This window comes from Pseudopodoces humilis, chromosome 1, assembly GCF_049639895.1.
Source record: "Pseudopodoces humilis isolate 2021_Gansu_Grassland_sample_001 chromosome 1, ASM4963989v1, whole genome shotgun sequence".
Taxonomy (NCBI): Eukaryota; Metazoa; Chordata; class Aves; order Passeriformes; family Paridae; genus Pseudopodoces; species Pseudopodoces humilis.
Genome location: NC_142200.1, coordinates 123,331,664 through 123,348,035, shown reverse-complemented (window position 1 = coordinate 123,348,035; position 16,372 = coordinate 123,331,664). Strand labels below are relative to the sequence as shown.

The 16,372-nt window shown below is 35.3% G+C and overlaps 1 protein-coding gene across 1 annotated transcript in view; it reads right to left on the bottom strand.

Moving 5' to 3' along the window:
* Positions 1-5,392: 5,392 nt before the first annotated feature.
* MEOX2 (mesenchyme homeobox 2) overlaps positions 5,393-16,372 on the bottom strand; it is a 54,012-nt gene continuing 43,032 nt past the window's right edge. The window contains exon 3 of the mRNA XM_005518843.3: positions 5,393-6,706. Coding sequence (XP_005518900.1) covers positions 6,482-6,706 — 225 coding nt within the window. The 3' untranslated portion in view covers positions 5,393-6,481. The remainder of the gene's footprint in view (positions 6,707-16,372) is intronic.

Sequence of the window (16,372 nt, the reverse complement as noted above, 5' to 3'; positions counted from 1 at the left end):
GTTCTCAAAACTTCGTTGAAATCAGGATACTGTGTGTCATAATGGAGGCACAAAGTCAGCAGTCACTTTGGAAATTATTGGCTAATGTCTTAATCCTGGACTGTTCACTGATTTGTATGAACTTTTGTGTGTACTTTGGGTTAAGTCCAAATCCTTGTGAAATCAATCGTAATCTTTCCATTGCCATCTATAGGCTTCAGATGAGGATCTTTGCTGCCTTAGAAGAACCTTTACTTCTTTCTTGCAAAAATATTCCATATAAAAGGAATCCTGAGATCTCTTCATGATATTGTCATCAGAATCAAATTTCTTACCCAAGTATGCTAAAATTAGAAAAGTGACAGCTTCATGTTGTACTTAGTATCACTTATGAAAGAAAAGTTTTGTATTTTATTTCTGCAGTTCCAGTGAACAGTGATCTGCTTAAGAATTATAGAAATATGTATACAAAATTATTTACAACGTGTTTTAATTCCAAATTTTGGGACTTTTTTTCTCCCATGTTAGGTTTTACTCCCTTAAATGCCTTTCTGTGGTGATTTCATAAAATTTTTCTAAGCGCACTTTTCAAGATACATTTTTAATTTGGGAAAATGCCCATTTAAGTATTTTCTCAGCTGTGCATGTGACTTTTTTGGAAAAAAATATGGTAAGCATTCAGAATAGACATATTTCTAAAAACCCCGAATCCATAAGCAAACATAAGTTACATATACAGTGTCTATGTGTTCATGCTGACACTAGGGACAAGAATCTGTTCCTAAATACTAAATATCTATTCCTATATATATCTGCCACATTAATTGCTTCATATAGCTTTGGAGCATGCTTTTATAATACCAATTTTATTATATTATCATATGGTTATAAGGCAATAAAGTTCCTACAGAAATCAATTATTGTGATGTTTACTTAAAGGATGAGTGAGTCTCATGAATTTGTTGGTCACCAATATAAATAACATTCTACAAAATTTCTCTTAATGGATAGTAAATTTTCAAAATTTGCCAAAAATAATCCAAACATTAGCAGAAAACTACAAGTGTCCAAATTTTTCTTTATGGAGAGATGTCAATCTGTGAGCTAGTAATCTTATTTTGTTAGACAACAGAATTGAGTATTTAAATTGGAGTATATAACCTTAATAAACACAATACACAAAGATTTCTAAAGTTTTTAGTTCACAAATTACAAACAGGAATAGAAAAAATCATTTATGGAAAGAACAGGAATGTGGCAACACACTTTATTACTGTCAATTAGTACTCTGAACAGAATTAGTACTATTTTAATAATTATTTAATATCCTGAATCACATTTTTATACCTTAGCTATATTGTTCAATTCTTCTTTGAAGAACCACATATTTGCTCTTTTTTTTGTGAATCCTGTTAAGGGAAGGAGTGGGAGTTACAAGAGTTGGAATAGGTTTTCATGGAAGGCATTCAAGGGATAAATAATATTAAAAAGAAAGAACCATCGAAGGATATTTACTAGAGTCCTGAATCTAATCCCACAAGGCCTGTCATACAAGCTGTCATACAGACCAATCCTACTTGGCCTGTCATACAAGGTGGACAGTATGAATTTCTTGAGTGCCCTTTCTTTTAAAATATTTGGAGTTTTCCTAAAGAAAAGTGCTGGGGGAAAAAGTAAAAAATAAAAATAAAAAGATAAAAAAATAAAAAAATAAAAAATAAAAAAATAAAAAAGGGAACTATGGTTATTTCCTACTACAGCTTCCATTTAACAAACTCTTTGTGGGGTCAATGCTTTGTGGGGTCTTCTCTGTTTATTGTTTATTTATTCAGCCAAGTCTACTGTTCAGGTGATAGCCCTGCATGCACAACTTGGACAGAGGTAATAAAGGTCTAAGAAACTGCTAAGACATTTTCAGTTTTTACAGATGAATGTGATAACCTCTTATTATGCCATATGGAGGCCCTGACTAACAGCCAGGGGCCTTAAATTACATTGAAACTGATTCCTACACCACAGCTTTGAGCTGTAAATGATGCCAAAAGACCATGGGCTTAAAATTAAAATGGAAAGAAATATATAAAAGCAAATGAACTCCAGTGAGTCATTATTCATCAAAGGTTATAGTGTCCATCACTACTAAAGCCCTATGCCAGTTACTGCTGGTTATGTGCTACATTGCCTTTTTTAAATTAATTAGGCATCAGGTTGTATACTAAATTCTCCTTTTCAATCCACACACATTACATAATGATATTAAATTACAGTTCATTATTAGTTAAATGTTATTCTCTAAAATTTCTTGAATCTTGTAGTTGATCTTAAATACTGCATGTATTCTCTTAAATACAAGCTCACCCAAGAGACACCAACTGACTAAAGCCACTAAATTCTAAATGAAGACTCAAGCTGTCATTTTGTCCTTAACTTATATGTCTCCTCATAGCTACTAAGAGTGCATGTCTTAATGGTGTTTCTTTCTTTATTTGTACAAATAATATTATTGAAGCAGTCAGAACCTTCACTTAAGAAAGCAGGAAACATAAACTATCTTGAAACTTGGCCTATGGTGGAAAAAGATACAGGTATAGAGTTTCTTCTTGTGCTCCCTTTTTTCTGACTACTTTTGGATCCAATGAAAAGTCAAGAAAAGGTACTACTTTCAGCATATGGTTAAATAAATTTAGCCACCTTGCAATGGTATTTTTTTAACAGTATCTCTTGAACTGCCATTGTCCAAAAAATCTAATATAATAAAGCTAAAGTAAAACAAACACATGAAATGGAAAAAAAAACACTCATAAAGGGAGAGAAAGAAACCCTGCAATTAATATGTAGCTTTGTACCTGAGAAAAAAGAATTCTTATCATCCATCATGTTGGAAATTAAACTGTTAAACATCACTGTCCTTTTACAATTAAGTGTATTTTCTGTGTATACTTCCTGAAGTACATTTTTGTATCTGGCTCAGAGACACACCAAGAGAACGTCAAAGAGAGGTTGACTCAGGAGAAATATGATAACAGAATTATGGTAACTCAAAAAACTCATTATTCATCAGAATCTGGATTCATTGACAACAAGTCATGAAAAGTGATTATCCACTATTTCATCATAGGAAATAATAAAAATAAACCAACCTGACTAGGTTTTATCACATCTACATTTCACTCTATAACCAACTACTTGCACAGCTTTGGGCAAGTCACAATATTAGGGCTTGATTTTGTCCATGTGTTAAATGGTAAAGTCTTAGCTATACCACATGGCTAGACTGCTAGAAAACTTAACAGTCTGCAGACAGATATAAAACAACAAAGATAAAACAAAGCCTTAAGTTATAGTTCAAAAGCCTTTATCCATATCTGTTTTCAGCAACAAAATTGTGCTACATCTTTGATACAAAATCATAGCATTTTACCGCATGTGTCTGATCCCGGGAGCTTCCATAAGAGAGTTTTTGGGTAATTGGAGTATTCGGAAGAAGACGAGACACCATCTGTATTGATGAGTCCTGAGCAGACCCACTAACCCACAAAGAGGTGTTAAAGCATGGGGCATTTGATGCTGTTCTATGTGGCTTGAATACGAGCTAGCTGAAATCTGGAAGAAGCATGTCTGTATTTCTGTGAGGCTGAGCATGCAAAGAAATTCCTTCAAGACCATAGTAGGAAAATCAGTGTACCTAGACTTCACAGGTTCGACTCCTGCCAGTGTAGGATCTCTGAGCCACAGTGTGCACACCAATGGTGTACTGACAAACAGATGTTTAAAGCCACCAGATGTCTTGAAGTGATCAGAGAAATTAGAGTTAGCACTTTACAGCCATTTTCAAGCTGCTTTTAAAGCACAGGGGAAGTTCATTTTTTTTTGTTTTCTTTTTATTCTGTAATATAAAGTTAAATAATTTGATCCTTTGTTTCAAGGTTCATTCACTTACCTAAAGAAAAAAAAAACACCTCTCTCCTAGCGCTGTAAATCTATTTGCACCTTTCTTTCTCTTCAACCTGTGCTCTAAATCTCAGCAGATTCAGTTAAAACTAGGAAAATGGAAAAATAATATCTTTGTCAATAGCAAAAGCTGGCTGCTTCCCCATGGCAAGTAACCCAGTCCAATCCCTTTTCCACTAACAGAGTAACACACCTCACAAAATGCCTTGGGCTAGGAGCACCTTGGTGCATTTCAGGTAATGTAAATAAATCACTTCCAGTTCTTTCGTAAAGTGTCAGCTCAAATTTGGTTGATCTGTTTTCAGATGCAGTTGTAATTTTTTCATGAATGACAGCAATAAACAATTCTGCAAACCTTGAAAGGCATTTTTGGCCAACAGAGTACTTTGGAAGATATCTTCTCTCCCCTTTACTAGCAAAACCAATCACCTTATATTTGACTAAATCTCTGTGGTTAAAAAGTGTTATTTTCAACTTTCCATTGTAGCTTTTCATTTTGCAATGTAGTTATATTTAATTTATGAGGGAAGAAAAAATAGCTAAGAGTAAAAAGCTTTAGTGTGAATCATTGTTTTTTCTGTTCTGACAATTCCTACAAAACCCAAAAAGCTTTTCCCATCCAGACACAAAATCAAAAATATCAAGTGTTCACAATAGTTAGCTTGCTTCTCTTATCCCATTCCTGTTCTCAGCACTTTTGTATGTCAAAGGCATTTGAAAAAGAACTGAGAAAAAAATGCAAAGCCCCTTAACTGCTGGAATCAATAAAATGCTCTGAAGTCTTTTAAGAAATTAATTACCCATTGCTTGGATATTTTAAACTAAAATGGTCACGACAACAATTAATGTGCAAGAAAGATCAAACTTACAGTGGAAAGGATTTGGAAAATAGACACAGATTTCTTGATTGCATTTAACTTTCATGGTCCCCTAATGCTCCACATAGCAGAGTTTCAGTGAATGCTCTAGTATTTTTTAGGATATGCACATTTCTTGCTCCCTCTTTTTTTCCCTCATTTCCTTCTATCACACTACCCAATCAATTAATCTCTGAATTTTTGGGGAGTTGCTTTGAGATTTTTCTACTAAACAACTTTATTGAACAAAGGCATGGTTTATATAAGTATGTGTCCCTTCCTTATATTTCTTCCCTTTCATCCAATTCAACAAGTTTCAACAAAATAACCTTTTACATTTGCTCTAAATCTGGAAAAATGGTTGAACAGACTCTTGTTGGTTTTGGCTAAAGACATCATTAGCTGCTAGTTAAATTTTTCCTGCTAAAGGAAAGAGTTTCCCAAATGGATCAAGGTAGAAGGTTTATCCAAGATTAAAAGCCTAAATTTGAAAACAGCTTTGTGTTGTTCCCAGATGAAGTTCCAAAAGACACAAAAAGAGACAGAGCTGCTTAGACAAAAAATCACTTTTAGAGTCCTATGAAATCACTGTAGAGAGACCAGAGTTATTTAAAAAGGATTATTTATTAAACATATTTCTTTACAAAGTACAATCAATAGTTTGCATTAAATTTTGGGGTTTTGTATTTGCCTGTATGTACACAAAAGCTTATAATAGAAAATGTGTCTTGATTTTACATATGGGACACAATATAGAGTTACCTTCATATTTTGATTCCTACCAACATAAGCAGTTGATAATAACTTTCAGTTTATCTGCTGTTTTTTTTCAAACTGAACATGAAGCAACAACATTTCTGCAGAGTGTCAGCATTTATCAATGTACTCAATTATGGCAAAGTAGAAATGAATAATCCTTTGGAAAGTTTCCACTGAGCATGAATGGAACATGACATTTTTGTCAGGTTACTGGATTACCCTTATGATCATAAAAATCACTTTTTGCAGTTACAAGATAGGAAGAATTGAGGAGCTAGGTAAATTTAATAATACCCTATTAGCAGCAGTTGATAGTAAATGCAACATAAGGTTTGTTTTGTCTGTCATACAAGGATGTGTCCTAGCAGACACCATTGTATTGTTCTCTACTTGAACAAAAGTATCTGCATGTATTGTATGTCTTTGGAAAAACAAAACAAAGATATAGAGACAAAAAGCCGTTTATTGTCATGAGTGACTATTGCCATCAGCTAATATGAATGCATTGCTAAAAATTAGTGAAGACAGAAAAATGCTGTAAGGTAAATATATACAGAGTTAAAATACATTTCTTATCCACTAGATAGTGATTTTGTGGCACTGTGGTTTTCAGAATATAACGTCTTTTGAGAGCAATGTAATTTTCAGTGCAAGCTTAAGCAAAAATACCTGCCCGCTGTCATAAAAACGACAAACAAATCTGGAATGTTCAAAGTAAGTTTGTCTTCCACTTCTCCAATCTTGAGGCACCTTTAAGACATGGCACTTACTGTAAACCATCTAAGAATTGAGAAAAGCAGACATAATAAGCCTGAATTTTCCATAACAACTTTAAAGATCACCGCCAGAGTCACTTGCATAAGTAAACGATGCCTGTGTAAGGCTTGCCAGCAAAGCATCTTTCCTGAGAACCGAGCTGGGACACTCTCTGTGTATCATAAGTGTGCGTGCTCAGAGCTGTGGTCGCTGTCGTGGCTGTCGTCGTTCGCTAGTGAGTCCCCCGTGTGCTGGAGCCCAGCGGCGCCGATGCCGGAGAGCTCAGAGGGGAGCAGCGTGCCCTTTTTCACATTCACCAGTTCCTTCTCACGGGCTGCTGCCCCTTGCTGGCCCCCTTTTACACGCTTCCACTTCATCCGCCTGTTCTGGAACCAAACTTTTACCTTCACAGAAGAAAGACAAAAAGAAGAAAATAAAGATGGAGTCACTGAAGGTAAAAATGAACTTTCTACCTGTAGCACAGCACTTGGGGATTACATTTTTCTAATGTGCATTTCTGTCTGGAGGGTAAAGAGCTTAGCAAGCTTTCCCTGAAGATCAGGCAATTCAGTTTTGGATAGGATGTGAACACTGGGGATAATGACTGCAAGGGAGGACAAGGGGTTACTCTAAGATGACAGCTGGGCTATCTGCTACTGACAGCTACATAGGAACATCTCCGAGCCCTTTAGAAAACATTAAAAAGATCACATACTCTTGAAAAACATAGTAATGCCATTTGTCAGGGAGAGAAACAAAGGCAAAATATTTCCCATCAAGGGACTGTGCAAAAGAACATATATGTTGAGTAACAGAGAACCCTTCATCAGAGGGTAGTTACTCTGCAAAGCAACTTGCCTGGATAGTTGGCATTGCTTTCTGCTTTGTTTCTGTAAGCTGGTGATGATTTTCAGGTGCAGCACTTTAAAGGTGCCTTTTTTTTTTTTTAACTTGCTGGAGTATCTGAAAGATCATTTCTTACTCTAAGAGCTTAAGACTTCTCTGTCTATTTCACAGATGTATTCAAATTATTCTAGTCAACTGATCCTTTATTCTGCTACATTGAACCATAGACCCTCATAAACATTTTTAGACAAATAAATACCCCCAAAGTCAGGAGACAAAGCATTTAGAAATTTGAGTCAAAATTAGCAAATAATTTTAGGTAAGGATGAAAAAGAAATTCATAACATGAAAGACTAAAAACATATCTGTGTTTAAGTCACATTAAACCCCAAGATTTGTCTCCAGCTGAAACTCATTTCCCTTCCTCCCCATCTCTGTATGGAAATATATGAGGGAAAAGTAAACCTAAATTATTTGCACTGCAAACCACAATATTTTTCAATAGCCAAAAGAAAAGTAAAGAAAGAAAAAAAAAAAAGATGTCCATAGCAGCTGTCAAATATATTAGACCAGATTAAAGGCTGATTTCTGATCAGCTTCAAGTACTGTCACTGAGAACAGTATGAATAGAATATTGTTCGGTTTGACTCATTTGTAGTTAATGTTGCTGAAAACTTGTGTGTGTGTGCAGCTCTTCAGATGAAGGTTCCATGGAAAAATAAACAATGCCTGCAACATTTAACTTGGAAAAAAAGCAAGAAAGCTTGCAATGCTGGTATATCCTCTGCTGTGTTTAGCTGAATGTGTTTCAGAGTTTTAAAAGAATCAGTAAGCAACAGGCACAGCAGGACATATTGTACAACATGAGTAATAGAGCCACAAAAATGCTGTTTTGCTGAATCTGTCTTACACATCCAGGAAACCTCACAGTTCTTAACATTTACTATCAGTTTGAATTTTACATTAAAATTTTACTACAATTGAACTGATATGTAGCGTCAATATCTTTGTATAAGTATATAGGAAGGAAGAGTATTTGTTTCTTTCTTTCATACTCTATTTTCCTGTAAAAGCCGAAGTGTGCTGTTAAAGCAAATCACTTGGGAACAGAGCAAAATGATTCCAGGTTAGTTAAGTGCCTTAAAGCACAGCACATCTTTTCCTCTAGTCAACTCGTCAGAGCCAAAAAAATGTAACTTGCAAAGTGAAGTAAGTGTAAGAGGGAAGGTATTTATTACTGGCTGCTGTGATGTTGGAAATTATCATACTCAGGACTGGTATCAGGAGTGTCCTTGGAAACAACGTCTTCAAAAGGGTACGGCATTGGCAGCTTTGGGAGAAAAGTGATAATATTATTTTGTTTTGGGTTTTTTAAGTAGTGACATTTCCTTTTCAAAAGACACTACTCTACTTGTGCCAGATAGTCCAGTAGATGCAATTGCAATCATAATCTAAACATCTAAACATCAAAGATAATGCACTGGATTCCATTATCACAGGATATTATCACACTACTTATGAAAAAGGTGCCAAGAAAATTTTTTTGGTAAAAAGAAATTACAGGATTGAAGTAATGATTGAAATTACTGAAATTATTGAAAAAGGCCCAAGCAATTCTTTGGATATTTTTGTGTCCTTGACCTTGAACATTTACAGAATAATTCACAGCACTCAAAGCCTAGGACAGAGTAATAATGTATAGAAAACATGGTTTCAAGAAAAATTTTAATTAAAAGTTTCAGTGCACAGCCTGGATGCAACCTACTTTAACTTAGTGGTATAGGCGACATCCAGGCCTTCTGGATGTGGTTGGTTCATTTGTGGATACTTGAGAAACTGAAGCTAATACTCCCACGACCAGTCAGACACTGTACTAGATGGGACAGGAGTGAGCAGGATGATTACTGCCTGGCTTCTGTTACAGGTGTTCATTTCTTTTCTCTCACAGACAAAAGTAATTCTCACATCTGCTGAGCTGACCTTTTTTTACTGTTTCCTACTGCAATTTAATAAATTATTCTGGTTTTCATTTTTTACGACAATACATTTTGGTTCTGGTTGTTATAATTCAGGCCACTTCACAACAGCAGAACTGAGAGGAGTCAGTCTTCTTGAGCATTAAACCCAAAAGATTGATACCAGCTTCCAGGTAATGAGTAGCTGAATCCAGACTGGGGAGTACTTCTTCACTCACATCACCAATCTTCAGATCAGCTCATGAGATCATGCCTTAAAGTGCCTCCACCAGAGATTAGTAGAGGTCAGAGTCTGCATATTAGTTGATACAAATCAGTGAAGGAATGATGACTTCCATTTTCAAGAATAAGCACAAGACACATCTGCACATCCCTCTGAGCATCCAGCATGTAACGCTATGTCTGCATGTGACCCATTGTATGGGAAACATGGCATTTGGGGAAAGTTGGGCTGCAATGACTCCAGCTACCTTTGCATGTGCTCTCTTGAGTGTAGAAGGAAGAGAGTAATCCTGACAATCTCATAGGAGGAAATATACTACTGATGGACATACAGCCTTCTGATAAAGAGAAAATGGTAACATTCATGTCAAAATGGCAAAAAAAAGGGGTTTTTTTTTTATTCATTACTTTACATAAACTGCATCCAGTTTACTATAGACATAAGTATAGACATTACTATAGATAAGTTGCCTTTTTGGTATGTCAACAATTATTCTCAAATGCTAGAAATAATTTATAGTGAAGTTTATAATTGAAAATATTGTGAGTTTATTTTGATGCTATTTGCTGTGTTAATATACAGCAGGGTTCTTATATAAGGGAATACATTATACATATACAAAATATTTTTTAATATATATTTCTTTATGTCCTCCATTGTGAAGTACTGAAGTCCACTTTTAATCTGATCCAAAGTACACTTACATCAGTGTGAGTTTTTTCATACAGTTCAATAGACTCTAAATGAAGACTTTAATGCTCATGTGCTAATAACATGAGACAGGTACTTCACTTGTTATTTCCTTTAGAGATCGGATTTAGATATTGGAATTCTGAACTTCCTTTGGAGCTGAAGAGTCAGTTAGAGAGGGTATAATTGTTACTGATATGTGATCCATTGTTATTTTAGTAATGGAAAGGAAGTAAAGCAAACTTTGTGTGAAGTAATTCAGAGCATCCGTTTATCTTGGTTCATGGAAAAAAAATGCTTTTTTAAGCACACGACTCATTTAAATCTTTCAGGTCTTGCATAAAACATGAATCTCTGAGAAACATAAAGGAGAGAGGACAAAGAAAGACGATGGAAAATAAAAGAAGTAGAATAGAATAGACTAGACTAGACTAGACTAGACTAGACTAGACTAGAATAGAATAGAATAGAATAGAATAGAATAAAGATCAAGAGTGACAGAAAGTGACTGAATGACTGAAAGAAACAGAAAGAAAAATAAAAATAAAGGAGAAAGAAAAAAATCCTTACTGAAGTGAACTTGAAAAGTTTTTGAAATTTCCCCAGTGAAAGAACTAGTGGTGACATTTACAACTATTGCAAAAAATTATATCCTTTAAAGCAACTTAAAGATCTGTGACAAACATAAAAATATTTACAAAGCTTTTATGATATTTCTCAAGGCAGTTAACTCCAACAGGGCCTGAGCATGCTCACCACCTCCCAGAATCAGGTCCTGATTGCCTACTATTTATTGAAATGCACTCCCTCTTCTCCACCCTTTGACTAACACAACTTGACTGTATAGAGCAAGCATATGTATGCACAGAAAACAAAGGAAGTGGCGGGAAATGAGCTATATTAAAGATGATGGTAGCATTAACAGCTGTTTCTAAATCAGCGCTTATGAGCCAGTCTATTGAGCACATCTGCTTACTGGCACGAAAGCCCTGTTTCTTTTCCCTTAGTCAACAAGTTGTTTAGCATCTGCATCTCCACATCTGATGATTAGGCTGTTACTTAAGATATGAGTAAATTATTTCTCATCGCGTATCTCCTGATGTACAAGCTAAATGTTTTTGCTGTGACCAATTTATTTTAAGGAATCATAGAAGACGAGTCAAAACAAAGAGGTTGATATTATTAGTGTCTACATTGCCAAAGTAATTATTATATACTTATAATATATAGGTCCTTAGTCTTAAGGGCCACATGATGTGTTGCATGTGTATCTTTAATATAACTTCCTGATGTGGACATCAACAAGTCCTTTTGATTAAAAATGTAAATATTTCCTAAACTTCTGATTTATTGCTCCTTCTTCAACAGAACCTTTCAGTCATAAAAAATTTAAGAATAATTGACTGAAAAATTCATGACTGAAGTCAAATTACCTTAGTTGCAATATCTGCTCCCTTTCCTCTTTTAAGAAAAAATTCTTTCTCTTTATAAAAGCTATTTCCTGGAAATGAAAAATTCTTTCCTACAACCAGGTTTTCTAGTCCAGCTTTTAGTGGCATGACTCCCAAACAAGATTAAAATTTGAGAGCCTTAAAAATTAGAAACAAGAATGTTGTGCCAGTTGTAACTGTTCTTTTGCTTTAAGGGATCCATATTTCTAAGCAAGAGTCTTTGTAGTCATTATTTTAAAGTCCATGTTTTAATATACCTAAATGATATGTCATGAAGACCAAAGCATCAAGCCTTTAAAGCATTCTGCCTTGGTCAGACACTGTCCATTTTCTTTTGCTTTTAGTATTTTTAAATTTTTAAATTTACTTTCCTCTAATGCAGACATACAAACATATGAATAACAAAAAATAATCCTGGGTTTTCTAAATTAGAAAAATAATGAAGTTTACTTCTAAACTTTCTTTGGCCTTGAAAACATTCCTGTAATTTTTAAATAGTATATTTACGCTGCCAAGTTTTAAGGAAAGTCAAACTCCTGAACTTTGCAGAAGTCCCTGGCGTTATACAGCTGAAGCTTACCTTTTTTGCATGTATAAAGATAGAATTTTCATGGTTGTTTATTCAGAAACTTATAGAAGTAAATAGAAATGTACAACCTATGAATAAATATGAGTTCATAGAATATGACTTGAAGGAATTCTCTTTTCTATTCCAAAGAAATTCTCATAAAAATTTCAAATATATTTTAGAGATTAAAACTAGTTTAAATAAATCTTAGTATTAAATGTCTTCTTAGTTATTATAAAATATTTCCAAAATCCATCACTTGAAGAAAATTGACTTATCTTTGAAAATTAATGAGTGGTACCAGAACCTTGTGATTTAAATTACTTCAGTCACCTGCTCGCTTATTTAAAATTATCTGCTCCATGTTACATTACAGAACTGCACTGTATGTGCACAAGTACTTTGCAGCAGCTGTTGAGAAAAAGGAGAGGTTTTGGCAGGTGCACAAAGGACAGCTGGAGCTTTTGGCACCCAGGAAGGTGTAGGAGTGAGTTCTGGTTTATCGTTACTTAAAAGTCAATTGAGATTTTGGTACTGCTTAGGTGATACATTCTCCTTTCTACCTCCCACATTTAAAGAGGGATGGAATAGACATTATATTTCAGAGGACAGCAGTGATAGCAGTACTTCATTCCAGTTTCAGAAATCTTTGAGAGCACTCAGTTTACCTCCCTCTACTCCATCCAAAGAACAGTCGCCTTCTCCACCAATGGTCTTCAAAATTGATTTTATGACCAAACAGCTAACCCTCCTGAATCAAAACCTCTCTAAAGTAGATTTTAAAGTTAACTTAAGCAGAAAGACATACACTATTTCAGGTACACAGGTACCTTCCTCCTACTGACTTGTTTTACATAATCTAAGGACGTATTTTTTTGTAAAATTACTCTTTCCTTTTTTTGGTTAAAGACAAAGAAAGGCAATCTGTGGGGCTGCTGCTAAAATGCCCTCTACCTTATTGTGCTGTAATACGACTTTTTAGGTGTAGTACCTAAAGGGGGCTTACAAGGACAAAGAGGGATTTTTGATAAGGGCATAGTGATAGGACAAGGGGGAATGGTTTTAAGATGAAGCAGGGTAGGTTTAGGTTAGATATTAGGAAGAAATTCTCTACTGTGAGGGTGAGGCTGCCCAGAGAAGTTGTGAACCCTCCATCCCTGCAAGTGCTCAAGACTGTAATGGATGAGGATCTGAGCAACTTGGTCTAGTGAAATGTTCCCTGCCCATGGCAGGGCAGCTGGAACTAGATGATCTTTAAGGTACTCTAGGCCAAACAATTCTATGATTGTGTGATTCCAAATCCAATTTGATAACAAAATAAACAAGTGGTGGAAAACTAATTAGTGGGGAAGATGACCTGTAACTAAACTTTCCTCTTCTTGTGTAGGCATTTACCTCTGTGAATTACTCACATGTAGAGTATTTTACTTCATGATAAAAAAATTGTAATACGCATCACTTTGCACCCATTTTGCACAGATCAACATTTCTCCATGAATGGCCTGCATAAAAAAATTTCCTTTATTGTACATGGTCATTTTTAACTCTCCAAAATTATTTGTTTTCCTGATTTCTTCTATTTCTTAAAGTGTCTACCGATGACAAATTTAAAAGTTCCTGTCTTGCTAAACAGGTGACTGAAGAAGCCATGTCTTTCTCAATGTGAATCTAAGAGAGAGCAGGGGTAGGTAATGGCAGTGCTTCACACACTTTGTCAAAGCAGCTGTATGAACTGCTAATATTCCTGTCTATACCACATATGGTTCTTGGCACAGGCAGAGGTTTCTCCCCACCCAGAACCTCACAGGCTTCTCTGCAGGTGTAGGGTCCATTCACAACTAACAGCTTGAAGTTCTTGGATCTTTGCATATGAATTGCTTGTTTGAGTTCAATCAATACTGCAAATTAAATATGCTGATTGAATTTTTGCCATGTGTTTTTTTAAAAAGAATTATTGTACAAATCAAAATTATGCTAAGTTGTCTAGCTGCATTCTTTCCTGAGAAAGAACAGAGGTAGCACAGTAACTCTTACTGCTGGTATTTATATTGCTCAAGATAAATATCAAAGTTTTATATTATTAAGAGTGTTACTTTAAATAAACAAAAAATCTAAAGGATTTCAAGCCACAGACTCATTATTACAGTGTGGATGGAGTGTGCTTAACACGTGGAAGTGTGGAATGAGCAGCTGCCTTTCAGAGAAGATGTGACAGCATGACAAACAGATATGGTCAAGCTTGTCCTATCAAGTTTGATTTTGTTTGATTTTTGTTGAAAATATTCACCACCTAACCTCAGAAAACTAGCCTCCTAAAGTAGAAAACTAGTTATGCCATGTAATGCATGAAGAGACATTGACACTTCCAGAGGCTATGCAGAACACATGATGGAGGAATACTGAACTCTGTTTTCTTGCCTGGGTGACCGGGAAGCCACTCTTACCTTACCAGTGAAGTCTAAAAAATGCAGTGATTAGCCTCCCTGGATCTTTGTAATGCTGAGAAGTATTTTAATCAAGTCACTTGTGATGAAGCTTTGAGGTAACCAGGTCTGGAGAACAATTTTCTAATGGTAAACTTCATGTAGTATTTGCATGGTATTAACTATGCAGTGCTACAGTGTGAGTTGTGCTACTATACCAAAGCATAATTTAAATAATTGTGCTGCTTGCTTTCATTTCTGGGAGAAAAACATCACAAAGCTTCTTTCTTTGTGACTCATTCCATGTTGGTACCACATGCATGGAAGTCAAACACTTGATACAAAAGCATTCTTCACTTGGACAAAATTTTGTCCTTTGCCTATGCAAAATCAGTGGCTTTAGGCCTTTTATAAATGATTGGTAGCTTCTAGGCAGATATTGGAAATTCAAGTTGAGAAGAAATAAACCTCTTGTTGCCATCAACAGAATTTAATCTGACTAGGTGGGATTTTCCGTTTATGTTGGCAAACTGAAGCATTACATATTTGGACTATTTATTCCGGTAACCTTAGCTAGCCTGAAGAACTGCAACATTACTCTTTTGATTAGCTCCATGCAAAAAGCTCTTGTGAGATGGAAAGATCTTCTACTCTTTCTATATTTGGCAGGATCAACTCCATAAAAATGTCCATTTTGCCACTCCTCTGATACTCTGATACCCACTCCAATAGTGGGGTCACTGCAGCTGCTTCCTTATCCCACAGTGAGATATTAAAAAGTCTGCATGGAACCTTCTCCAAGTTTATCTGGAGGTACAAAAAAGCCAAGAATGCACTTGTCAAGGTTACAAATATCTAGGGAACTCAGATAGTTTTTAGTCCAACTAGCTCTTCAAAATAAAATGGAGGCCTGCCAGCTGAAAATTATTAACTGCTGCCTGATCTGGGATTGTGAGTGCACTCTGTAGGAGAGGGGGCAAGAATTATATGTACCTATATTTCTGGAATACTTACAATACCATAATAGAGCCATCCTACCACCAGATGTGCTTATAATGCTCTCAAAGTGCACTCTTAATATCTAGGCAATTGAGGCACTTATTTCATCCTCCTGTCTTGTAACTCAGGTTTCCTTTTCAGGGAGTGATAGGATTACTTCCTTCTCCTGAGCCATATGTTGTTAGGAGTTTTTTTCCATTATTATTTTTTGTGAAATGGTCTTCCATGAGTCATTTATGTTTGAACTGATCTTTCAAATTATTTCAAAAGTCAAATGAAGCCTTACTTTCATGACTGAAGAAAACTTTAATACCCTTATATAGCTTTTTAAATATGGTTAGACATATGGTTTTTTCTACAGCTTGTTTAAATGCCAGAAAGGTAATTATGAAGTGTTAGTTGGTCAGTGCCTCTTTTAATCTGTGGTGTATGGTAGAAATTATCACTATAGTCAAGAGGAAGATAGAGATTTTTAAGATAATAGGCTCCATGATTTATCTCACATCTTGGGAAATAACAGAAAGTTGTAGCTTTAGGATGACCCAACAATATTTTCCTCAGATTATTTTGTTGTTCTTACTTCTCTGAATAATACCCTTGTCATATTTTTAAAATCCTAGTGAAAAAAATAATGCTAAACAAATATTTCTATTAGGGGTTAGGTCTACTCCCACACCTATTTTCCAAGGAGATACATTAGCTCACTCAATATCCACTGCTATTTTTGCCATTATACTATCTAAAGGAAGTTTCAGTTTAGTGTTTTATGAGAGGTCAAGAAATCTCCCAACACGCATGTGATGAGATCAAGGCTATCACTTGTGCGTTCACTTATTTCAAACAAGGGAACTACTACCACTACTTTCAAAAAAGGAACTATCAACTATTGCATTT